Here is a 25,797-nt window from a genome sequence, read left to right as displayed (position 1 = left end):
TATTTACTAACTCACTCAGGAGAAAAAGTTATTAATCTAAATGGAATCCAGAAAAATTAAAGGCAGTTCTGTGAGGCTATGATAGAATCACAGTATCTAGAGTAGAGACTACAGAACTGTGGAACAGGAGAAGCACACTGAGATTTCTGTTGGGATTTTTAAATTCTCTGCAGCTTCTTAATTAAAAAAAAAGTAATACTACATTTCCTATAATTTAGAAGATGTATGAACTCAACTGGTAGTTGTTAACCTAGCACTTTTGTCCCCCAGGGGACACTTGGCAATGCCTAGAGACATTTTTGGTTCTCACAGCTGGGTGGGAGGGGATGCCACTAGCATCTAGTAGGTGGGGGCCAGGGATACTGCTAAATGTCCTACAATGCACAGGACAGTCGCCATAACAAAGAATTATGTAGCTCAAAATGACTACAGTGCCAAGGTGAGAAACCCTGGACTAAATGAGAAGTCTAGAAATAAATTAAAAAGCCATCACACATCATTTTAAATTAATCAGAAGAAACTGAATGGGGACTTAGGTTGTCCCTGTTTTCTTTTTTTTTTTTTAATCATTCTTAAATACACAATGAGGAAAACCTAGCATAATAGTTGATTGGGAGTTTTATATTACTATATCCTTGGGCTACATGAAAAGAAACGGAGGGCAGTAACAGTTCTGTTATACACTGCAGTCATCCCAAACCACATGTGAAATATTCTTTTTTATTATGACTGCCACTTTTTAATCAGAGCATTCACAAATCAGAACATGTCCAGAAAGATGAGCAGAGCAGTGACAGGTTTGGAAACCAGAGCAAACACAGCTTAAATATGAGTTTTTAAACACTTTACTAAGTACAGAACTGTCTTATTTATTTTTGTATTCCTTGCAGCAGCTGGGATAAGGCCTTGCATATAGGAAGCTCTCAACTGGATGTCAAATTAACTAAGGATAATTAGCCTGGGAATAAGCAAGAGTGAGAGGAGAAGGGGGACAGGGCAGTAATGTTCAAATATTTGAACAGCTGTCATACAGAATGTTTGTTTTGTGTACAGACAGAGGGACAAATATAAGAAAGCCCCTTTTATAGACCAAGTAGTCTACAGTCTATAAATTTCATTCCTCCAAGAGGTTGCATATGAGTATAAATATATACAGAAGTTCAAGAAGGGTTGAGTAAATGAACAGATGATTCCATAAAGGATTTTGGGCACCAGGAGGAACAACTACAGGACTAGTACCATGGTTCTCACTGGAAACTGATAGGTGAGTGTGTCCCTGTTTGCACGCAAAGCAGTAACTTCATCTCTACCTAAGTCATCTTCAGGCCTGAGGGCTGCCACTGAAAATGCCGAGGTAGAAGATTAACTAGACAGTTACTATAGTGAAGGTGGCAGTGTGGCTCTCCTATAACCACTTACAACTCACTCAGTTGTCAGAACAACTGACAATAACATATTCCCCTTTAGGGGCCAACGATAACTTAGGTGATCTCAAATAATTATTAAGTTGAACATTATAAAAAAGTGAATTGCATACACTTTAAAAGGGTAAAAAGCATAAATTTAATGCTATGTGAATGACAATTTTTAAACAGTGAATTGCACTTTTATAAACTTAGACATGTTCAATTTGAAGCTAAAATGTAAGACATTAACAAGGTCATGTGGCTTACTGCTGTTTTTTTTTTAACAACTTTATTGGAGTATAATTGCTTTACAATGTTGTGTTCGTTTCTGCTGCATAACAAAGTGAAGCTATATATATACATATATCCCCATATCCCCTCCCTCTTGTGTCTCCCTCCCACCCTCCCTATCCCATCCCTCTAGGTGGTTGCAAAGCACCGAGCTGATCTCCCTGTGCGATGCAGCCGCTTCCCACTAGCTATCTATTTTACATTTGGTAGTGTATATATGTCAATGTTACTCTATCACTTCATCCCAGCTTACCCTTCTCCCTCCCCGTGTCCTCAGGTCCATTCTCTACATCTGTGTCTTTACTCCTGTTCCACCCCTAGGTGCTTCAGAACCTTTTTTTTTTAGATTCCATATATATGTGTTAGCATACAGTATTTGTTTTTCTTTTTCGAACTTCCTTCAATCTGTATGACAGACTCTAGGTCCATCCACCTCACTACAAATAACTCAATTTCGTTTCTCTTTATGACTGAGTAATATTCCACTGTATACATGTGCCACATCTTCTTTATCCATTCACCTGTCAGTGCACACTTCGGTGGCTTCTATGTCCTGGCTATTGTAAACAGTGCTGCAATGAACATGGTGGTACATGACTCTTTCTGAATTATGGTTTTTTCAGGGTATATGCCCAGTAGTGGGATTGCTGAGTCATATGGTAGCTCTACTGTAAGTTTTTTAAGGAACCTCTATACTGTTCCCCATAGTGGCTGTATCAATTTACATTCCCACTAACAGTACAAGAGGGTTCCCTTTTCTCCACACCCTCTCCAGAATTTATTGTTTGCAGATTTTTTGATGATGGCCATTCTGACTGGTGTGAGGTGACACCTCATTGTAGTTCTGATCTGCATTTCTCAATGATTAGTGATGTTGAGCATTCTTTCATGTGTTTGTTGGCAATCTGTATATCTTCTTTGGAGAAATGTCTATTTAGGTCTTCTGCCCATTTTTGGATTGGGTTGTTTGTTTTTTTGATATTGAGCTGCATGAGCTGCTTGTAAATTTTGGAGATTAATTCTTTGTCAGTTGCTTCGTTTGAAAATATTTTCTCCCATTCTGTGTGTTGTCTTTTCGTCTGGTTTATGGTTTCTTTGCTGTGCAAAAGCTTTTAACTTTCATTAGGTCCCATTTGTTTATTTTTGTTTTTTTCCCATTTCTCTAGGAGGTGGGTCAAAAAGGATCTTGCTGTGATTTATGTCCTAGAGTGTTCTGCCTATGTTTTCCTCTAAGAGTTTTATAGTGTCTGGCCTTACATTTAGGTCTTTAATCCATTTTGAGTTTATTTTTGTTTATGGTGTTAGGAAGTGTTCTAATTTCATTCTTTTACATGTAGCTGTCCAGTTTTCCCAGCACCACTTATTGAAGAGGCTGTCTTTTCTCCACTGTATACTCTTGCCTCCTTTATCAAAGATAAGGTGACCATACCTGTGTGGGTTTATCTCTGGGCTTTCTATCCTGTTCCATTCACCTGTATTTCTGTTTTTGTGCCAGTACCATACTGTCTTGATTACTGTAGCTTTGTAGTATAGTCTGAAGTCTGGGAGCCTAATTCCTCCAGCTCCATTTTTCTTTCTCAAGATTGCTTTGGCTATTCAGGGTCTTTTGTGTCTCCTTACAAATTGTGCAATCTTTTTGTTCTAGTTCTGTGAAAAATGCCATTGGTAGTTTGATAGGGATTGCACTGAATCTGTAGATTACTTTGGGTAGTATAGTCATTTTCACAATATTGATTATTCCAATCCAAGAACATGGAATTTCTCTGCATCTGTTTGTATCATCTTTAATTTCTTTCATCAGTGTCTTACAGTTTTCTGCATACAGGTCTATTGTCTTCTTAGGTAGGTTTCTTCCTAGGTATTTTATTCTTTTTGTTGCAATGGTAAATGGGAGTGTTTCCTTAATTGCTCTTTCAGATTTTTCATCATTAGCGTATAGGAATGAAAGACATTTCTGTGCATTAATTTTGTATCCTGCTACTTTACTAAATTCATTGATTAGCTCTACTAGTTTTCTGGTAGCATCTTTAGAATTATCTATGTATAGTATCATGTCATCTGCAAACAGTGACAGTTTTACCTCTTCTTTTCCGATTTGGATTCCTTTTATTTCTTTTTCTCCTCTGATTGATGTGGTTAAAACTTCCAAAACTATGTTGGATAATAGCAGTGAGAGTGGGCAACCTTTTCTTGTTCCTGATTTTAGAGGAAATGATTTCAGTCTTTCACCATTGAGAATGATGTTGGCTGTGGGTTTGTCATAAATGGTCTTTATTATGTTGAGGTAGGTTCCCTCTATGCCTACTTTCTGGAGAGTTTTTATCATAAATGGGTGTTGAATTTTGTCAAAAGCTTCTTCTGCATCTATTGAGCTGATGATAGGTTTTTATCATTCAGTTTGTTAATATGGTGTATCACATTGATTGATTTGTGTATACTGAAGAATCCTTGCATTCCTGGGATAAACCCCACTTGATCATGGTGTATGATCCTTTTAATGCGCTGTTGGATTCTGTTTGCTAGTATTTTGTTGAGAATTTTTTTTTTTTTTTTGCAGTATGCTGGCCTCTCACTGCTGTGGCCTCTCCTGCAGCGGAGCACAGGCTCCGGACACGCAGGCCCAGCAGCCATGGCTCACGGGCCCAGCCACTCCGTGGCATGCGGGATCCTCCCAGACCAGGGCATGAACCTGTGTCCCCTGCATCGGCAGGCGGACTCCCAACCACTGTGCCACCAGGGAGGCCCTGTTGAGAATTTTTGCATCTATGTTCATCAGTGATATTGGCCTGTAGTTTTCTTTCTTTGTGACATCTTTGTCTGGTTTTGTTATCAGGGTGACGGTGGCCTTGTAGAATGAGTTTGGGAGTGTTCTTCCCTCTGCTATATTTTGGAAGAGTTTGAAAAGGATAGGTGTTAGCTTTTCTCTAAATGTTTGATAGAATTCGCCTGTGAAGTCATCTGGTCCTAGGCTTTTGTTTGTTGGAAGATTTTTAATCACAGTTTCAATTTTAGTGCTTGTGATTGGTCTGTTTATATTTTATTTCTTCCTGGTTCAGTCTCGGAAGGTTGTTCTTTTCTAAGAATTTGTCCAATTCTTCCAGGTTGTCCATTTTATTGGCATAGAGTTGCTTGTAGTAATCTCTCATGATCCTTTGTACTTCTGCAGTGTCAGTTGTTACTTCTCCTTTTTCATTTCTAATTTGGTTTATTTGAGTCTTCTCCCTTTTTTTCTTGATGAGTCTGGCTAATGGTTATCAATTTTGTTTATCTTCTCAAAGAACCAGCTTTTAGTTTTTATTGAACTTTGCTATTGTTTCCTTCAGTTCTTTTTCATGTATTTCTGATCTGATCTTGGATTTCTTTCCTTCTGATAACTTTGGGTGTTTTTTGTTGTTGTTGTTATTCTTTCTCTAATTGCTTTAGATTAAGGTTAGGTTGTGAATTTGAGATTTTTCTTGTTTCTTGAGGTAGTATTGTATTACTATAACCTGCCCTCTTAGAACTGCTTTTACTGCGTCCCAGAGGTTTTGGGTCATCGTGTTTTCATTGTCATTTGCTTCTAGGTATTTTTTGATTTCTTCAGCGATCTCTTGGTTATTTAGTAGCATATTGCTTAGTCTCCATGTGTTTGTATTTTTTACAGTTTTTTTCCTGTAATTGATATCTAGTCTCATAGCGTTGTGGTAGGAAGAGATACTTGATATGATTTCAATTTTCTGAAATCTACCAAGGCTTGATTTGTGACCCAAGATATGGTCTATCCTGGAGAATGTTCCATGAGCACTTGAGAAGAAAGTGTATTCTGTTGTTTTTGGATGGAATGTCCTATAAATGTCAATTAAGTCCATCTTGTTCAATGTATCATTTAAAGCTTGTGTTTCCTCATTTATTTTCATTTTGGATGATCTGTCCATTGGTGAAAGTGGGTGTTAGAGTCCCCTACTATGACTGTGTTACTGTCGATTTCCCCTTTTATGGCTGTTAGCATTTGCCTTATGTATTGAGGTGCTCCTATGTTGGGTGTATAAATAGTTACAATTGTTATATCTTCTTCTTGGATTAATCCCTTGTTCATTAGGTAGTGTCCTTCTTTGTCTCTTGTAATAGTCTTTATTTTAAAGTCTATTTTGTCTGATATGAGACTTGCTACTCCAGCTTTGTTTTGATTTCCATTTGCATGGAATATCTTTTTCCCTCCCCTCACTTTCAGTATGTATGTCTCCCTAGGTCTGAAATGGGTCTCTTGTAGACAGCATATATGCAGGTGTTGTTTTTGTATCCATTCAGCTAGTCTATGTCTTTTGGTTGGAGCTTTAATCCATTTACATTTAAGGTAGTTATTGATATGTATGCTCCATTTTCTTAATTGTTTTGGGTTTGTTTTTGTAGGTCTTTTCCTTCTCTTGTGTTTCCTGCCTAGATAAGTCCCTTTAGCATTTGTTGTAAAGCTGGTTTAGTGGTGCTGAATTCTCTTAACTTTTATTGTCTGTAAAGGTTTTAATTTCTCCATTAACTCTGAATGAGATTCTTGCTGGGTAGAGTAATCTTGGTTGTAGGTTTTCCCTTTCATCACTTTAAATATGTCCTGCCACTCCCTTCTGGCTTGCAGTTTCTGCTGAAAGATCAGCTGTTAACATTATGGGGATTCCCTTGTTTGTATGTTATTTGTTGCTTTTCCCTTGCTCCTTTTAATATTTTTTCTTTGTATTTAATTTTTGATAGTTTGATTAATACGTGTCTTGGTGTGTTTCTCCTTGGGTTTATCCTGTATGGTACTCTCTGTGCTTCCTGGACTTGACTATTTCCTTTCCCTTGTTAGGGAAGTTTTTGACTATAATCTTTTCAAGTATTTTCTCAAGCCCTTTCTTTTTCTCTTCTTCTGGGACCCCTATAGTTCGAATGTTGGTGTGCTGAATGTTGTCCCAGAGGTCTCTGAGACTGTCCTCAGTTCTTTTCATTCTTTTTTCTTTATTCTGCTGCCTGGCAGTTATTTCCACCATTTTATCTTCCAGCTCACTTATCCGTTCTTCTGCCTCAGTTATTCTGCTATTGATTCCTTGTAAAGTTATTTTTAATTTTAGTAATTGTGTTGTTCATCACTGTTTGTTTGCCCTTTAGTTCTTCTAGATCCTTGTTAAATGTTTCTTGTATTTTCTCTATTCTGTTTCTGAGATTTTGGATCATCTTTACTATCATTATTCTGAATACTTTTCCAGGTAGGTTGCCTATTTTGTCTTCATTTATTTGGTCTTGTAGGTTTTTACCTTGCTCCTTTGTAACATATTTTTTTGTTGTTTCTTTTTCTTTTTTTTGATGGATGGTGCTGTATTCCTGTCTTACTGGTTGTTTGGCCTGAGATGTCCGGCACTGGAGTTTGCAGGCCGTTGGATAGAGCTGGGTCTTGGTGATGAGATGAGGATCTCTGGGAGGTCTCACTGTGATTAATATTCCTGGGGTCTGTTAGTCCAGCGGTTTGGACTCGGAGCTCCCACCACAGGAGCTCGGGCCTGACCTCTGGCCTGGGAAACAAGATCCCCCAAGCTTTGTGGCACGGTAAAAAAAAAAAAAAGAAAGAAAGAAAGAAGCAGTACAATATCAAAGAATAAAAAACAAAATAAAATTAGAAAGATAAAAAAATATATTAGGAAAAATAAAAGTATAATTGAAACAACTGCAACAAGGCAAAATAAAAACACAACAGAAAAAAGAAAAAAAAGGGGGGGAGAATAAGCTAAAAAAAGAGAATGATAACAGTATAAAGAATAAAATAAAATTAGAAAACTAAAAGATTTATTAGGAAAAATACAAAAGAATCAACAACAATGAATCAACAGAACAGAACTCCAATCTAAAAGAGGAAAAAAGAAAAAAAAAAAAGCCTTGGCTATAGGGGCGGGGTTTAGGTGGGGGATGGAACTTAGGCAGGGGCGGGGTTTAGGGTGGACCGGGACCTAGGCGGGTGGGGGGGTGACGTTTCAGCGTGGGGTGGGGCCTTTGCTTAGGACCTGCATGGAAGGGGAGAGGCAGCACCTCGAAAGGAGGGTCTCTGGAGTGTACAGTTTCAGAGGTTGGAGGCAGGGCCCTGCCTGAGGGTGTGTGGGTGGGGTTTAGGCCCAGCTCGTTGGAGGGGGTCTCAGAGGGGGTTTCTGCGTGTAGAGGTGGGGCCCCGGGTGGGGGGATGGGGTGGGGCTTGGGCTCTGCACGACAGGAGGGAGGCTCCGAGGGCAGAGGATCAGGCGGTGGAGCCCAGCACGTTCCCTGGTGCCTAAGTGGACAGGGAAAGCACTGGGCCCCGTTCCCCTTCGTTCCTTTGTGCCCCTCCCCCACCATCTCCCCCAGGGTCTCCCCCATCGCCACTGGACCCCTAACCGTGGGTGGGTCCTCCTGGGTGTAGGAACTCCTCCTCTCCCCCAGCCACCCTTCAGAGGTGCCGGTCCTGGAGGTCTGGGCTTTACTTTTGCTCCCCCTTCCCCACCTCCCACTCCCTCAGGACCCGCGCGCCTGGAGGGGGCCTCAGTGGGCAGAGGATCAGGTCCGGGGATCTCAGCAGGTTCCTGGGGGCCCAAGTGGGCAGGGGAAACCTGGCCACGCTCCCTTTTGATCCTCTGCCCTCCCAATGGTTCCCCAATTTCCCCCTTCTGGCCTGGGATCCCTTCCCCTCAGGGGCGCCAGTCCCGTCCCGCCTCCACTTCTCCCACTTCACTCCCCCCATGCCCCGCGTCCTTCCCGGTCACTGGGGGTTCCTCCCGTCCCCTTAGGTGTCCGCAGTCCCCCACTGGGGCCTGGTAGGTGCCCTAGTTGTGCGAAGACGCGAATTCCACATCCTCCTAGTACCACTGCTGGTTTCTTGAAGAGAATTTTGTTGCGGGAATATATAGAATTCTTTTTCCTATGGTTTGATTAGTTTCAGTACGTTCTCAGGACGTCAGACAAGTGTTTTATACCCGATGACCAATCTGACCTTTGAGGTAGTTATGAAACAACCCTTACCTTGATAGGCTAAAAACATCTTTGTGAAAGGAGGCATCCTGACCAGGAAGTGGAGCACGGTGCCGCTGTTGGAGTAGTGGGAACCGTAGTGGTAGGGCTGCACCGGGGGCATCGGGTCGTCTTCCCGGGCTCCTTTGCGGTACTCCTCCTCCAGGTACTGAAGGACACAGGGACCAGAACTCGTGACGGTGAGCTCCAGGCAGAGCTGGAGCCACCTCACTTGTCTTCTTTCCCATCCTCTCTGCTGCCCGTTAGATGCCATTCTCCATGGCTTGCCCATAGCCCTCCTGAGTGTCCGGGGGTCTGGTGCCCCACTAAGGCCTGACCACACACTGTGTGCACGTTTACCCTCTCATTTGCTCATAGAGAACCCACCTGTTCTGTACCCCACCTCCCAGCCCTCTGGCTCCCAACAAATACATAAATCTAAACTGATAATATCAGTTTAGATAATATATATCTAATATATCTCAACTGAAAAAGGGCTCAATAAATAAGAGCTGCCTCTCTCACTAGAGATGTCTTCGTCTTAAGAGGGTTTCAAGCTGTAATGCTACATTCTTTAGAGAAATGCTTCTCTATCAGAGGAACTGCAATAGAAATGTAAAACCTGTATCATATTATTGGAATTCTTTAATATAACATTTTATAGCTGTTTTGCAGTGGAGTTACACAGAAATAACGAAGATGGTGGTGACTTTTCAACTACTCCTGTCTTCCCATCATGAAGTAAGAAGCTCAACCAAATTTTTAATATCTGTCACTATTCTCATCTCCTGTAGCTTCTGTCTGTCTCTAATAACAAAGTCAGGTGACAGTGAATTTTCTGGAGTCACTTCTCTTTGATTCCCATAGCACTGCTGCATTTTTAGCTGCAGAAGAATCAAGCAGTGACAGTTGTAAGATGCTTGGATGGACCTTTCTGGAACTTTGACATAAGATAACATGGTGAATATGAGAAAACTGCTTCAGCTGCTCCTATCTTGATACTGTTGTGAAGAATGTAACATATGACTAATGGGTTTTTAAAAATCTCCAGCAGGATTCCATTAATATTGATTTCACAGAAATGGGTAATTAATTTCTATTTTTAAACTTTACAATCCAGTATTTTTTGTTAATAAACCTGTGCACAATTTGCTGAGATGAATAATAAGGGATTATGGTACATTATAAATATATTGATATTATTATATATAACACTAGGGGATACAAATAGTAGGTCCCTGGAAATCTTTGTGATTTTCATAAGGAATATAATTATTTATATATTTGAACATTATAATGGATTATGAGCTTCCAATTTATGTAACAGTAAGTGCATTTCTTTTTCTGGGCAAAATGTTTTCAGAGAATTAAGACAGAGAATAATATTTAAAATCACATAGTGATTTCCAGTTGTCTGTCAATCAAAGCACAAGGAAGTGGGAAACAGAAAAATCAATACTATACGTTTAAAATTAGGTAAAACAGTCTGTAAAACAAAAATCCAGTTTTTACTTATCAAAATACATGAGGAAAAACTAAACCTACCTTGTATGTGTCCACGTAACGATCTTCTTTTTCTTTGTACTGCACGGCTATGGGCTTGGAGAGATTTCTAAAAAGGAAGAGATGATGGAAAACATCAAAGTATGCTGATACTGTCAGGTTTAAGCTGCCTTAGATGTTTACAAATAAGTGGTCAACAAAATACTCAGCCCTTGGTTTAGTGCTTACACATGTTGCTTTGCAATTAAGTCACAATTATGACTTCATAACCTATGAACATAGAATTTTTCTAAACAGATGCATACCATTATTAGGAATTCCTGACTTAACGAGTAACCTACACAAGAAGAGCTGCTGTTCTCCCTCCCTTCTCTGGTTCCTCTACTTCCTCCAAATCATAATTGATGCTACCCATGGCAGCTGATTCCTACCAAGCCCTGGAAGTTCCTGCCCCCATTTCCAGATTCTACACCCAGCTCAGCAAGGAAGAGTGAAGGGCAGTTTGGACAGGAGATATGATGAGGAGGAGATGTTATGTAATTACTAAGTTAGTGAAAACTGAAGCAACAACACATGCTTAAAATGACCACCCTGAGATCTGGAGTGCGAGTACTGACATAAACATTTTGTTATCTAATTCGGGGATGGTGACTGACACCATGTGCAGTGTAGCAAACGTGTGCACGCGTATGCCTGCCTGTGCTGGTGTTCACACTGTATCAGGGAGAGAAGAGAACTCTAGGATCAGTCTCCACTTTCACAAGCTACAGAGTCAAGCAGCATCTGTGTGAGGCCCATGAAAGAGCAAGAGAACAAGATGCAACGAGGAAGGGCAGAGGCTGCTCCGGCTGAGGTACCATCTGGTCGGGCACCGGGATGGGACCACCTGGAGTTTCAACATCTGGCACCACAACTAGTTCAACATCAAGATTTGCCCAAGTTTCAGTTAAGTCAAACCAGGTCTGCTTAGCCAGAGGTTGATATATCTATTTTTTGGGAAAATTATTTCCTAGGGATATTAAAATTAGTGATAGCAAACACATTCGTTTCATTTTTGAGACTTTGATAATCCTAAAAACTTTGTTAAAAAGTAAAGACAGTTTTATAGCATAGATACAAATTCACCTCAATATAGGAGAAATCATGTTCAAGATCCTGCCATGCATGCAATTTTTTTCTAAACAGTGTAAGTAGATTTTTTGAACACAGGTAATACTGTTGTGTTTGGAAAATCAGAAGTTACTGATGAGTGAAGAGAATAAACCAAAAATCAACCACAATACTATTATTCACAATATATCTGGAAGGGTACATACCTTTCCAGATGCTCTCTCCTTATTTGTGTATGTATAATTACTTTTTAAATAAAAATCTCCCCCTCCCCCATAATATACATTTCTACAATATCATTCTTTTTTTAAAAATATAAATTTATTTATTTATTTTTGGCTGCGTTGGGTCTGTTGCTGTGCGCACACGGGCTTTATCTAGTTGCGTTGAGCTGGGGCTACTCTTTTCTCTGGTGTGCTGGCTTCTTATTGTGGTGGCTTCTCTTGTTGCGGAGCATGGGCTCTAGGCGTGCGGGCTTCAGTAGTTGTGCCTCACGGGCTCTAGAGAGCAGGCTCAGTAGTTGTGGCGCACGGGCTTAGCTGCTCCACAGCATGTGGGATCTTCCCGGACCAGGGCTCGAACCCATGTCCCCTGCATTGGCAGGTGGATTCTTAACCACTGCACTACCAGGGAAGTCCTCAGTAGTGTAAAAATTTTAATGTACATTAGCAGTGTATAAAAATGTCTAGAAGATAAATAATGTGCCATTTGCTCTTTTTTAAATTGACAAAAACTAAATTGAATCTGATTTCTTGAAAGCTGTCTGAACTAGGCCTATTTAGCAGGTATAATTAAAATATTCTAATACACTAAGTAGTATATTGGCAGTCAATTTTTCTTTAAACTACATAGATAAGTTTTTAGTTGAAGTGTAATGGACATATAACACTATATTAGTTTCAGGTGTCCAACATAATGATTTGATATTTGTATATTCGAGATTACAAAATGGTCACCACAGTAAGTCTAGGTAGCAGCCATCACCACACGTAGTTACAGGATTTTTTTTGTTGTGCTAACTTTTAAGATTTACTCTCTCAGCAACTTTCAAACATGTAATGCAGTGTTATTAGCTAAGGTCATCGTGCTGTGCGTTGCATCCCAGGGCTCATTTCATAACTGGCAGCCTGTACCTTTTGACTCCCTTCACCCATTTTGCCACAATCCCACCACCACCCCCCAATGCTTCTGGCAGCCACCAATCTGTTCTCTGTATCAATGAGGTTTTCTGTTTGTTCTGTTTTTGTTTTGTTTTTATTTTTAGATTCCACATACAAGTGAGATCAAACTTATTTGTATGCTATTTGTCTTTGACTGACTTGTTTCACTTAGCACAGTGCCCTCAAGGTCCATCCATGCTGTCACAAGATTTCATTCTCTTTTATGGATAAATAGTATTCCATTGTGTGTGTGTGACATTTTATTTATCCATTCATCCACAGATGGATACTTAGGTTGTTTCCGTATCTTGGCTACTATAAATAACGCTGCAGTGAACATGGGGGCGCAGATATCTTTTCAAGTTAGTGCTTTCATTTCCTCTTGATAAATACCCAGAAGTAGAATGGCTGGATCATATGACAGATCTATTTTTAGTTTTTTAAGGAACCTCCATATTGTTCTCCACAGTGGCTGCACCAATTTACATTCCCACCAACAGTGCACAGGGTCTCTTTTCTCTGTATCCTTGCCAACAGTTGTTATTTCTTGACTTTTTGATCCTAGCCAGAGAATGTTATTTAAAACTAAAGAAACAGAATATTCCCTCATCAACTAGGGCTATTTGGTTACTCTAAAAGGCAACTCATTAAGGAAAGGCAGGATAAAAGCTTAATTCTTTTCCTTAGTTGTCAAATTTCAAAAGCAGGAATTGGTGCCCTACCCAAACAGTGACCAGTGAGTTTAGTTTTGCTTTGTTTTGGGGGCCTTTAAAAAGTGTCATTGTTAACTTAAGTATTTTTTAAATTCAAATGCGTTCAAGCAACTGTAGTCCTTATTGTTTCTGATGCCCAGATTGTCCTATCTTTGGCAGTGAGAGCCACTTCAAGTTGGCTCCTAAGTGTTTTATTTTTTTGTAACTGTGGTAAAAAAACGCACATCACAAAACTTACCATCCTAACCATCCTCAAGTACCTAGTTCAGTGGTGTTAACAATATCAACACCGTTGTGCAATAGGTCTCTAAAACTTTTTCATTTTGTGAAGCTGAAACTCTACACCTGCTGAGCAACAACCCCCTATATCCACCCCCCTCTTCTCCTGTCCCCCACACCCATCATTCCACTCTCTGTCTCTCTGAGTTGACTGCCCTAGACAACTCATGAAGAGGAATCACACTGTTTGTCTTCTGTGGCTGGCTCATTCCATTTAGCACAACGTCCCCAGGGCTCATCATGTGACAGGACTTCCCTCCTTCTTAAGGTTGAATAATATTCCTCTGTATGTATGCACCTCATTTTCCCCATCCATTGATCCACAGACAGACACCTGGGCTGCCTCCACCTCCTGGCCACTGCGAATAAAGCTGCAATGAACATGTGTGTGCAAATATGGCTCCCGAGTCCTTCTGACAAGCCTATAGTAATTTCCTTGCTCTCTGACACAACAAAATAGCCTGGGCTCATCTTGTATGTTTTCTACTAATAAATGCAGAAGAAATGAGAGAATAGGAAATCACCATTCTGTAACCCCTAGTGAAATAATAGACTTGAACAATAATCATCAATGAAAGAAACAAGTTCAACGGGAGGCTGAACCCACGGACCAGCCTGAGCATCCTTAGAGTTGGGATATCACAGGCCTCCTGATATGGGGCAATATAAAGTCCACACCACCTCCTCTAGAGGATTCTTGCCAAAAAATGTTGAATCTGAATCTAAGCAAGCCTTTAGAAGTAATTTGCAGTCTCTAGGAAGTACAGAGGCTAGAGGAAAAACCTAAATGCTAATGTGGAATGGGGGACATCCTACAAGATAAATGACTTATTTTTTTTTTTTTTTTTGCGGTACACAGGCCTCTCACCGCTGTGGCTTCGCCCGTTGCGGAGCACAGGCTCCGGACGCGCAGGCTCAGCGGCCATGGCTCACGGGCCCAGCCACTCCGCGGCACGTGGGATCTTCCCGTACCGGGGCACGAACCCGTGTCCCCTGCATCGGCAGGTGGACTCTCAACCACTGCGCCACCAGGGAAGCCCCAAATGACTTATTTTTGTTTTAAAAACAGGTCAATGTTAGGAAGAAAGAAAGAGAAAAATACATACATAAAAATAGGGCTGTTCTAGATGTTATGTCTTTAGACACAAAGCATCCAAAGGTGACAGTGGGCCTGACTCAAACAAATCAACTATAGAAAGACACCTCTGATATACTCAGGGGACATTTGAAAATGGACTGGATATTAGATGATACCATGAAATTACTGTTGATTTTCTTAGATATGATAACAGCACTGAGGCTATGAAAGAAAATGTCCCACTTTTTTCTTAAGAGATGTGTACTAAAGATCATATGAATGACATAAAAGATTTGTGTGGCTCATCTTAAGAAGAAAAAAAAAGACATAAGTTTGGCAAAAATCTTGGTAATTGTTGAGCTGGGGTCATGGTCATATGGGGCTCATTATACATTCATTCTATTTTTGTGCATGTTTGAAAATTCTCACAATAAGAACTTCAGTAAAATAAATACATCATATTGACCAAGCCAAAAGGTGATGATGCCTTTAGTTACCTGTACACTGATGGATCGCTGAGGTCAAGGGTCTCACTAATGTAGTCAGCTAGGATAAACGGGAACACTGGATACTGCATGAGATCATTAAAGGATCGGCCGGCATGTTTGTTTAAGTGAGTCAAATATTCAAAATTAGTAATTTGTCCAGTATACCATAAATTTGTCAGAGCGGTGATATTGCCATATTCCAGAAGATTAGGGAGGTTATTTGTTAGTATATTGTGGTACACATCATCACGAACCTATAAGGGAAGGAGAGAAAAAAACCCAGATTTTATTTTTAGGCTTGACATTTTCCTCCAAAGAATCCATGATATTATAGGCATGTTACTAATCTCAAGTCCTCCAAGAAAATACTTTTTGCTCAATAACATTGACTGGTGGGGAACTGAGATTCAAATCCACGTCTTCCTCCAAAGGTTGGGCTATTTATTTATTTATTGAAGTGTAGTTGATTAACAATATTATATTAGTTTCAGGTGTACAACATAGTGATTCAATGTCTTTATAGATTATACTCCCTTTAAAGTTGTTATAAAATGTTGGTTTCATTCCTTGTGCTGTACCATATACCCCTGTAACTTATTTATTTTGTACATAATAGTTTGTACCTCTTAATCCTCTCCCCTTATCTTGCCCCTCCTCCTTCTCTCTCCCCACTGGTACCACTAGTTTGTTCTCCATATCTATGAGTCTATTTCTTTTTTTTTTATATTCATTCACTTGTGGCTCTTAACCACTATGTTTTGCAGCTGGAGAAATCAGTAAGAAACTAAGAAGTCTGTATAGAAAAGTCACTTATATACAGACCCTAAGAAAAAAAATCAATAAAGGAAAATGAAGAGTCTTCACCTAAGTAAATGCAACATGATGCAGCAGAAAGAGCATGGTTTTCTGACAGACAGAACGGGTCTTTTTTCTTGCTTAAACTCTTTGTGTTACAGTTATCATACCTGTAATATGAGGGTAATAATATTTATTTCCTGAGAATGAAATAAACTATCCTATGTAAAACAGAATACTTGATTTTCACTACTGATTGAAAACTAGTATATAAACTCCTTTTTAAGAGAGGCACAAAAGTTCTGTCACAGAAAAAAGGTATTCTGATTTCTTCTAAAGCAATTAAATGATAATTGATAATAAATGGAAAAAAACAGACGAGCCAGGACTTTGCTAAAAACAAATTTGAATTACCCCTCTTAAATATGTATATGCTTTACGCATAGGAAGGTGAGCCACAGATGTGGATAATCAAAGATGAGACTAAAAGTGAATGAGAAGAATGATCTTGGTTATGGAATAGGCAAGATTACAGGGTGTTTAAGAACCTAAACCTGAAGGTCTGTTTCACAACAGTGTGAATATACTTAACACAACTGAACTGTATGCTTGAAAATGGTTAAGGGCAACTTTTATGTTATGTATTTTTATGATAATTAAAAAAAAAAGAATCGGTTCAAGGCAAAAACAAAAACTAAACTTATATTCTAAATCTGAAGGTTACAATATGGAGGTTCCCTAAAAAACTAAAAATAGAACTACCATGTGACCCAGCAATCCCACTACTGGACATATACCCAGAGAAAACCATAATTCAAAAAGACATATGCACCCCAATGTTCACTGCAGCACTATTTACAATAGCCAGGACATGAAAGCAACCTACATGTCCATCAAGAGAAGAATGGGTAAAGAAGATGTGATACATACATACAATGGAATATTACTCAGCCATAAAAAAGGAACAAAATTGGGTCATTTGTAGAGACGTGGATGGACCTAGAGATTGTCATACAGAGTAAAGTAAGTCAGAAAGAGAAAAACAAATATCATATACATATATATATATATATATATATATATATATATATATATATTTTTTTTTTTTTTTTTTTTGCAGTACACAGGCCTCTCACTGTTGTGGCCTCTCCCGCTGTGGAGCACAGGCTCCGGACGCGCAGGCTCAGCGGCCATGGCTCACGGGCCCAGCCGCTCTGCGGCATGTGGGATCTTCCCAGACCAGGGCACGAACCCGTGTCCCCTGCATCGGCAGGCGGACTCTCAACCACCGCGCCACCAGTGAAGCCCCAAATATCATATATTAATGCATATATGTGGAATCTGAAAAAACTGGTATAGAAGATCTTATTTGCAAAGCAGAAATAGAGACACAGACGTAGAGAACAAACGTACGGATACCAAGGGGGAAGAGTCGGGGTGGGATGAATTGGGAGATTGGGATTGACATATAAACACAATTGATACTATGTATAAAATAGATAACTAGGGCTTCCCTGGTGGCGCAGTGGTTGAGAGTCTGCCTGCCGATGCAGGGGACGCAGGTTCGTGCCCTGGTCTGGGAAGATCCCATATGCCGTGGAGCGGCTGGGCCCGTGAGCCATGGCCGCTGAGCCTGTGCGTCCAGAGCCTGTGCTCCGCGACAGGAGAGGCCACAACAGTGAGAGGCCCGCGTACCGCAAAAGAAAAAGATAACAAATGAGAACCTACAGTATAGCACAGGGAACCCTACTCAGTGCTCTGTGGTGACCTAAATGGAAGGAAATCCAAAAAAGAGTGGATATAGGTATACATATAGCTGATTCACTTTGCTGTACAGCAGAAACTGACACAACATTGTAAAGCAACTATACTCCAATAAAAATTAAAAAAAAATAAATCTGAAGGTTGCCTACTGCTGAAGCTAAGGTTGGTGGAAAAGAATTTATGACAGTTTGCATACTAACTTTGGCAAGAAAAAGGAAACATTTATTCATTCAACAAATATTTATTAAGCACCTATATACCAGCATGTTTAAGGTGCTAAAGCTGAAGCACTTAACAAATCAAAGTCCTTACAGTCTACTGGGGAGAGACTGTTGGATGCTTTTAAGTGCTGTGAAAAAAATAGAGCAAAGCAAAGGAGATAAGGGATGCTTGGGGGTAGCAGTGAGGCAGGTGTTGCTGTTTTATTTAGAGTAATCAGGGAAGTCTCTCTGATAAGAAGACATTTGACCAGGGAACCTGAAAAAAGTAAGGGAGTCAGTAATGTAGTCCTAAGAGGAAAAGCATTCCAGGCAGCATTCTAGGCAGCAGTAAGTGCCAAGTCCCTGAGGCATCAGTGTGCCTGCTATAGTCAAGGTAAACAAGGTCTCCACAGCTGGATTAGAGACAGTGAAGGATAGAATGGAAGAAGATAAGGTCAGAGAGATAAGGAAGTGCCAGATTATTCAACACTGTAAGGTCTTTGCCTTTAATAGAGTGACACAGAAAGTGGTCGGAGGGTTTTGAGCAGAGGAATGGCACGACCTGACACACTTTAGCTGCTGTGTTGAGAACAGTCTGAAAGAAGAGGGAGTATGGAAGCAGGGAGGCCAGTTAGGAGGCTAGGGTAATGATTTATGCAAGAGATGACAGTGGCTTGGACCAGGATGGTAGCAGTGGAAGCAGTCAGATTCTGGATGTATTCTGAGGGGTGAGCCAACAGAACTTACTGATAGAGTAGATGTAGTAGATGAAAGAATAAGAGGAGTCGAGGATAATCCCCAGGTTTTTGACCTGGCCAATCAGAAACACTGGAGTCACCATTTACTGAGATGGGGAAAACTGCAAAGAGATTTTGCGGGGGAGATTAGAAATTCAGTTTTGTCCGTGTAAAATTTGAGATGCCAATTAGACTTCCAAGTGGAGATGCCAAGTAGAAACTTAAATATTTGAGTGGGCATCCAGGGAAGAGGTTTGGGTGGTGATATAAATCTGTAAGTCATTATAACACAGATAGTATTTAAAGTCACAAGATGGGATGAGAAGAGAAGAGGTCTGGAGGGTGAGCCCTGGGAATTCCCTAGCGTTCCAGTGTAGGACTCCGCGCTTTCACTGCCATGGCTTGGGTTCAGTTCCTGGATGTTCAATCCCTGGTCCAGGAACTAAGATCCTGAGAACCGTGCACTGCGGCCAAAAAATTTAAAAAATAAAAAATAAAACGAAGAGTGAGCGCCGAGATGCCCAGAGGAAGCATCTGCAAACAAGAATGAGGAGGAACGGCTGGTGAGCTAAAAGGAGAACTAAGAAAGTGATAACGCAGAAGCCCAGCGAGGAAGGTTTTTTTTTTTTTTTTCCCTTTCTTTAAAGAAAGAGAGAATAATCAGCTGTGTCAAAGGCTGCTGAGGAGTCAAGTAAGATGAAGACTAAGAAATATGACCATAGGGTTTAGCAACACGGAGGTCACTGGTGATGCTAACCAGAGAAGTTACAGGAGGAGTGGTGAGATGAAGATCTGACTGGAGCGTTTCCAAAGAGAACCGGAGGGGAGGAACTGGAAGCAGCAATTATTCACAGTTTCTTCCAAGAGGTTTTCTATAAAGGCTAGCAGACACATAGTAGCTGAAAGGATGTGGCGGTCAAAAAAGGGTTTGTCAAAAATGGAATCTACTATCAAGGTTAAACTACTTTCAGGTTGGTTATACATTCGTTCATTTGCTTTTTACAGATACTGTCACTCTGGGGAATGAGAATTTAATACAGTTTTGGAGGACAAAAGTAATCCTAATATAACTAAGTATTTAATCAGTACTAAGAAATAAGGCAAGTTTTATTTGATTTCAGAAACAAAGTTTAAATAAGTTAAAACTTCATTTAATCAGTATGAGTGTAGTTACACTGATCCATGATCGCTTTGAAAAAGTATATGTATTAATAAAGGCAAATTTACCTTGGTGTTATCAAATGCCAACAGGAGTGTTCTGCCATTTGTTAAAAAGATTTCTACTGCATTATCTCTCAATTGCCACCAACGCTTGTGAACTTCTTTAATTTCTTCATATGTCCAGGAAAATGATGCTGGTTCCAATTCTCCCTGAAGGCTCTAAAGACAAAGGAAATAACATGAAAGTAATTTGCTCTACATAATTTTAGATTGTTAAAAACTATCAAAAATGCAATAGAAAGTCTTCCTTTTGTGGCAAAATGGCAGATAAGATTCTCTGAAAATCCTCCCACTACTAAACCCTTCAAAATGCTGGATTAAAAAATCTAAGGAAAAGAATTTAAATAGACTTCGTTTAAACTTTTTTAGTAGGCTGTATTTTTTAGAGCAGTTTTAGGTTTATAGAATTGAGCAGATAGCATGGCGTTCCATGCTTCCCCACACTCAGTTTCCCTACTGTGAACACCTTGTTCTCACGTGCTGCATGTGCTACAACTGATGAGCCACTATTGAATAGGTCATTCTTAACTAAAGTCCATGGTTTAATCTTGGTGTTGTATAGTTCAATGGGTTTTGACAAATGTTTAATGACATGTATCCACCATTACAGTGTCATACAGACTAGTCTCACTGCTCTAAAATTCCCTTCTGTTCCATCTGGCAACCACTGATCTTTTTATTGTCTCCACTGTTTTCCTTTTTCCAGAATGTCATATGGTTGGAATCATACAGTATGTAGACTTTTCAGACCGATTTCTTTTACTAAGCAAATATTCTTTTACATGTATAGTTGAGCTTGCAAGAAAGTAAGGGAAATGAAATCTCCAGGAGTCAAAAATAAAGAGAAATTTGAAAAACAGCTGTAAGGAGGAAGTGACACTTTGGCCTGCTCTATGTGTGCTTTACTACTGTACTGGGTCCCAACCCATTTCTAGAAGTAGAGACAGGAAATATATTACAAAGAAAATAAAATATTTTAATGAACATGTAATATTCTCATTCTTAAAACCAAAATCCTCCCTGTTTAGCTTCGACATTCAACATGAATTCAAGTTAATAAACATTAATTAAGCATCTACAGGCAAGGTGCTCTGCTAAGTGCTCTGCATAAAATAAATCTATGTATGATAAAAAGGGGGGACGAGATATTTGCACCCACTTTTAAAAGGCAAGATAGCAAATGTCATACAGGAAGTAAGAAAAAATGCTACAAAAGGACAGAGAAAAGAAGAAGCCTTCAATCTATTAAAAAGCAAGGGTCTTTTTCGAGTTTTAAAGGTGGAATACGTAACCTTTTGGATCCAGAAAAAAAGCTGGTTCATGTATCAACTATTAAATTCTTTGGTTGCTGAAAAGATACATCTTGAAAAATAACATAACTATATTTTTACTAGCTGGGATAAATACTGTAGTAATTCCTATATGAATGATGAAATAATGCCTACTCAATTTTCGGGGGCTATATTAAATTAATTATTTTTAAACATGATTTGCTTTACAACCAAATTTTATGTTTTCACTCATTAATTTCTTTGAATCAAATATGTATTCACCATTAAACCATACATAATCTTATTTACTTACATCCTTAGCAGTTTGTAGCTTTAGAAGTTCTGAAACAAAGAGCCTTACTTCTGCTACAGGGCTCTCAAAACAATATTTTAATGGCTTGTAAATGAATTCAAATGGATAAAATGCTTTTCTGTACAAAAATGTGAATTGAGTCTGTTTTGGTATTTTTTGATTGATATCAGTATTTCCAGAAGAATAAAAATCATGACTACTAAGCTATGTGAATATCAGGATTACTTAAGTTATTCAATTAGACAATATTTTTCTTTCTTTTTGAAGGCAAATGTACATGATAGTAAACTGGGAGTGGCAGGGAATTTGTTGCTACTGAGGACAGTAGTGAGAAATTGAGTGGACATACACAGAAATAACAGGAGCACTTTAGAATATGACTCAATACTCAGGGCTCTGTGAATCAGACCATGAGCCAGAGGGGATGGCATGGTCTTCTTTTTAAAATTATCTTTAAAAAAAAAGTTGGAATTCAGACAAATTTACACAGAGTACGACAATTAATGAACTCTAACAGTTCTTTCTACAAGCTCTCTGGTTGTATTCAATTTATACATTTTGGGAATTTATCTAGATCCATACAAATGCAAACTTAAGCCTCTACTCACGGAACTTTCAACTGTGTCAGAAGCGTTATCTTCCACAAAATACATTCCACATTTACCTGCAGAAAATAATCGGTATGAGTTTAAAAATGTATATGCACTATTACCTTATATGGTTAAAGGCATGCCTCTGGAGTCAGTTGGACTGAATTTGAATCCCAGAACCCAGAACGAGCTAATACTCAATAAATATTTTTGAAGAGCATCCATGAGATCTTCGGCAAGTTGCTTAACCTCTTTGTACTTTAGCCTCATTATAAAAAGAAGAGGGAGGACTCTATTTCACAGGGTTACTGTGGGAATTAAATTAGAATATATGTAAAATGTTTATTAACAGTGTCTGCCACTTCATGCTAAAAGGTTTAGGCTATTAATTATTACCAGTATTCTTCTTAGGTTACTAGCATATTACTTTGCTTTATTTTGTCATACATTAACTGAAGTCAAGTTATCGACTAAATTTTCTAGCAAAAGAGGAACGCTTAATTATTTTGCTGACTTAAACACTCAATAGGGCAGAAAAGGCCTTACAAGATACTTCCCCAATTTTTCCTGCTTGATAGGCTGTTGTCAATGCATGTCCCTACGTCATGTATCCAAACAGTAGAAACTTCCCTGGGGCTCTGCAGTGGGTGCTGGTCACCTTGAGCACCGGCACGGCTGGCTCAGAGAAAGGCACCAACTCCATCCTTGGGACCATGGCGCTCAGCCCTAGCAAGCTCGAAACTCTGCCTGTCAGGCCTTCGGGGCTATAGCTTTAGCCAACTGCAGCGACTCTCAAATTTGAGGGTGCATCAGAATCTCTGCAGGGTTCATAAAAATGCAGATCGCTGGGCCCCACCCACAGAGTTTCAGATTCAGCAGGTCTGGGCTGGGGCCTGAGAATGCGTATTTCTTAGAAGTTCCTATGTGATGCTGACGCTCCTGATTCGGGGACTGTGCTTTGAGAACAACTGGCCCACAGCGTACAAATTGGTTCTTTAAGGGAATAGAGACTAGAGTGATAAAACCTTATTCCTTCATGTCTTGAGGACAAAGTTTCTCACCAAATGTAACTATCCATGGATCGACAGTCTTGGCCTTTCTCTCAGAAGTACAATAGAGAATATAAATTATGAACAATCTCAAGGTGGATATATTTCATATGCATAGGGGTATCTGTTAAAACAGTAGGCTTATAAGTATACCAATAATTCTTTACTTTAAAAATAAAAATTGATATATAATAAAAGGAATGATTAAATATAAAAATGTATACTCATGAAGAAAATCAATTTTATAAAAATTAAAATGCTGTTCATGTGCTTTTCAGAGAATAAGACTGTCATTTTTCACATTCGTGAGTCATATACATTATATACAATGTTAAGGCAAAATAACCTAAAGAAAGAGCTTATTTGTTATAGAAAGTTCATCTCATTTAATGGTAGTGTGTCAAAACAATGCTTCAAATTATCTAAGAATAAAATAGGCAGGGTGAATATGTGTAAAAACCTGCAAAATGTGACTTACCTAACAACAATTCACCAGCTGTCTCTCTAGATGGTGCGACGCTGATACATCTTCGATTCACTCTGTCAAAACATATTTAAAATTACTATGATTAAATGTTTTGACCAATTTCAGAGAGTAAAAGCTTTATTTTATCATAGAAGATTTCAGCAACGCAGACTAGAGTTTCAAAAGCATAAAACATCTTGTTAAAATCCACATGAAAAGATCTTATTTATTGACGTTATAATAGAGGAGAAAATAGCAGAAACTTTTAGAAAAGGTGAATAATCCCAACACTCTTATGCAGAATACAGGGATTCCGTTATTTAAAAGAGATTTCAATATTTTATATTTTCCAGTAAATAAGCAAACATTGGTTCATGGCTCTGATACTTCAAACACAGAAAAGAAGCTTAGCATTCTAGGAAAAAGGGGGGATTCAGAGTCAGAAAAGTTCCTCTATTCTTTTTTTTTTTTTTTTTTGCGGTACGCGGGCCTCTCACTGTTGTGGCCCCTCCCGTTGCGGAGCACAGGCTCCGGACGCGCAGGCTCAGCGGCCATGGCTCACGGGCCCAGCTGCTCCACGGCATGTGGGATCCTCCCAGACAGGGGCACGAACCCGCGTCCCCTGCATTGGCAGGCGAACTCTCAACCACTGCACCACCAGGGAAGCCCTCCTTTATTCTTTAGTCAAGTCACTTATCGTTTTTGAGTCTCGCAGTTTTTTATCTATACGATGGGCATCATAACAACCTCGACCACAACAATAATGATAATACTATCAATAGTTACCATACTGACCCACTGAATAGTGCTATGACTTATCTTCCTCATGTAACAGATGAGGAAACTGAGACAGAGAGAGGCTAAGATCAGATGGCTAGTAAGAGGAGGAACTAGGATTTGAACCTTTAATCAACACACTAGATTGCCTCTTGAGATGCCACCAGCAGCGCTATCTATTTCACAGAGTTGCTGGAAAAATCAACTACAAAAATATATGTATGCAACCAAGGGCCAGAGCATGATGACTTAAGTCCAATGAATCCTCCCTAACAAAAATGTCTGTTCTTTTTGGATTCTGGCCATTCAGCTTTGTCTTCTCTTTGAGCCATGTTTGGGATCTTTCCCCAAACCATGGCATTATCTAAAATAAATATTACATAAGCGCAACAATAGACTATTAAAGTCTTTAACACCTTCAACAAAAGAGAAAATGTCTTATGGATTCAAATTTACCTTATAGACTCACTTGCAGCTTTGTCCTTTACAGTAGAAGAGAAAGAAGAATGAGTTTTGTCTTCAAATAGGTAAGAGAGTGGTGGTTTGACCACATCTGCTGAGGAAAAAAGGACATTATTATCTTTGTGTAATGCCCATAGTTAATCTGCTATATTTACATGTTGAGTCAAGAAGCCACTATCACCTTCTGATTTTTGTCTATCCCTAAGGAGATACTTATTTGGAATAGTTAAGTAACATCTCTGTAAGCGCCTTCTCTCTCGATTTGGCCCTTCTGTTGGATCCAACTGCCATGAAGTTGGATAGTAGATGGGGTCATACCAGACTGCTCTGCAAGTGAAAAGAAAAGATTTTAAGTGGCAACCTGAAGTATTTGTAGTTTAAAAAAAATCATTTTAGAAATCGAATAAATAAATCAAACTGTATCTATTCAATTGAAAAATCCCAACCAGTTATATAATTAGAGTAGGATATGCATACACATTGTACAAAAGAATAACATTAAAAAAAAAAGTATCCTCTGCTCCAGAGTCCCACTGACCCTGCCTCAAGGCAAGCTCTGCTACCAATTTCTTGTATCTATTAAATTTTTAAAAAGATATAGCATGACTACTATGTATGCTTTAGCCATATATTAGACTTAGTATGGTTAACTAAAGAAAAAAATCAATTTTCCAAATTTTCTTCATTTCCCATTTTGCCTATTATCTAATGAAACAAATAAAATGAGTTCACTTTTGTAGTAATCACATTTCTTAACATGTTTTAAAGTAAATTAATATTTTAAATGAAAGGAAATAGAACCATATTAAATACATTTTTAGAAATAGATAAGAGAAAAAAAAATTACCCTTAATCCCACTACCCCAAACATACCAAAATACTGGTAGTGATTACTTTCTTTCAGTTTTTAAAATTGCAGTTAAAATGATTATGTATACACAGTTCTATATCCCACCTTCTTTCACTGAACACAGTATAGTCTTTATTATTACCATTTTAAGTGGCTAACGTTATATTGAGTGGATGCATAATAACGTATTTAACTCTATTACTATTATTATATATTTAAGTTGTTTCCAATTCATTCACTAACATAAATAATGCAGAGATGAAAACCTTTATGCTTATTGCTTTTCCATATTTTGA

At 39.0% G+C, this 25,797-nt stretch overlaps 1 protein-coding gene across 1 annotated transcript in view; it reads right to left on the bottom strand.

Annotated features, from left to right (window-relative positions):
* Positions 1 to 25,797, bottom strand: part of LYST (lysosomal trafficking regulator) — a 146,107-nt gene that overhangs the window by 34,476 nt on the left and 85,834 nt on the right. Inside the window, exons 33-40 of the mRNA XM_065894463.1 lie at positions 24,833 to 24,978; positions 24,646 to 24,742; positions 23,425 to 23,486; positions 21,916 to 21,971; positions 19,730 to 19,882; positions 15,016 to 15,260; positions 10,221 to 10,287; positions 8,688 to 8,844 (exon numbers count right to left, since the gene is read on the bottom strand). Coding sequence (XP_065750535.1) covers positions 8,688 to 8,844; positions 10,221 to 10,287; positions 15,016 to 15,260; positions 19,730 to 19,882; positions 21,916 to 21,971; positions 23,425 to 23,486; positions 24,646 to 24,742; positions 24,833 to 24,978 — 983 coding nt within the window. The remainder of the gene's footprint in view (positions 1 to 8,687; positions 8,845 to 10,220; positions 10,288 to 15,015; positions 15,261 to 19,729; positions 19,883 to 21,915; positions 21,972 to 23,424; positions 23,487 to 24,645; positions 24,743 to 24,832; positions 24,979 to 25,797) is intronic.

The sequence above is a fragment of the Phocoena phocoena genome, chromosome 16 (genome assembly GCF_963924675.1).
Source record: "Phocoena phocoena chromosome 16, mPhoPho1.1, whole genome shotgun sequence".
NCBI lineage: Eukaryota > Metazoa > Chordata > Mammalia > Artiodactyla > Phocoenidae > Phocoena > Phocoena phocoena.
Note: the sequence above shows the minus strand (reverse complement) of the source record. Positions and strands in the feature narration are given on the sequence as shown.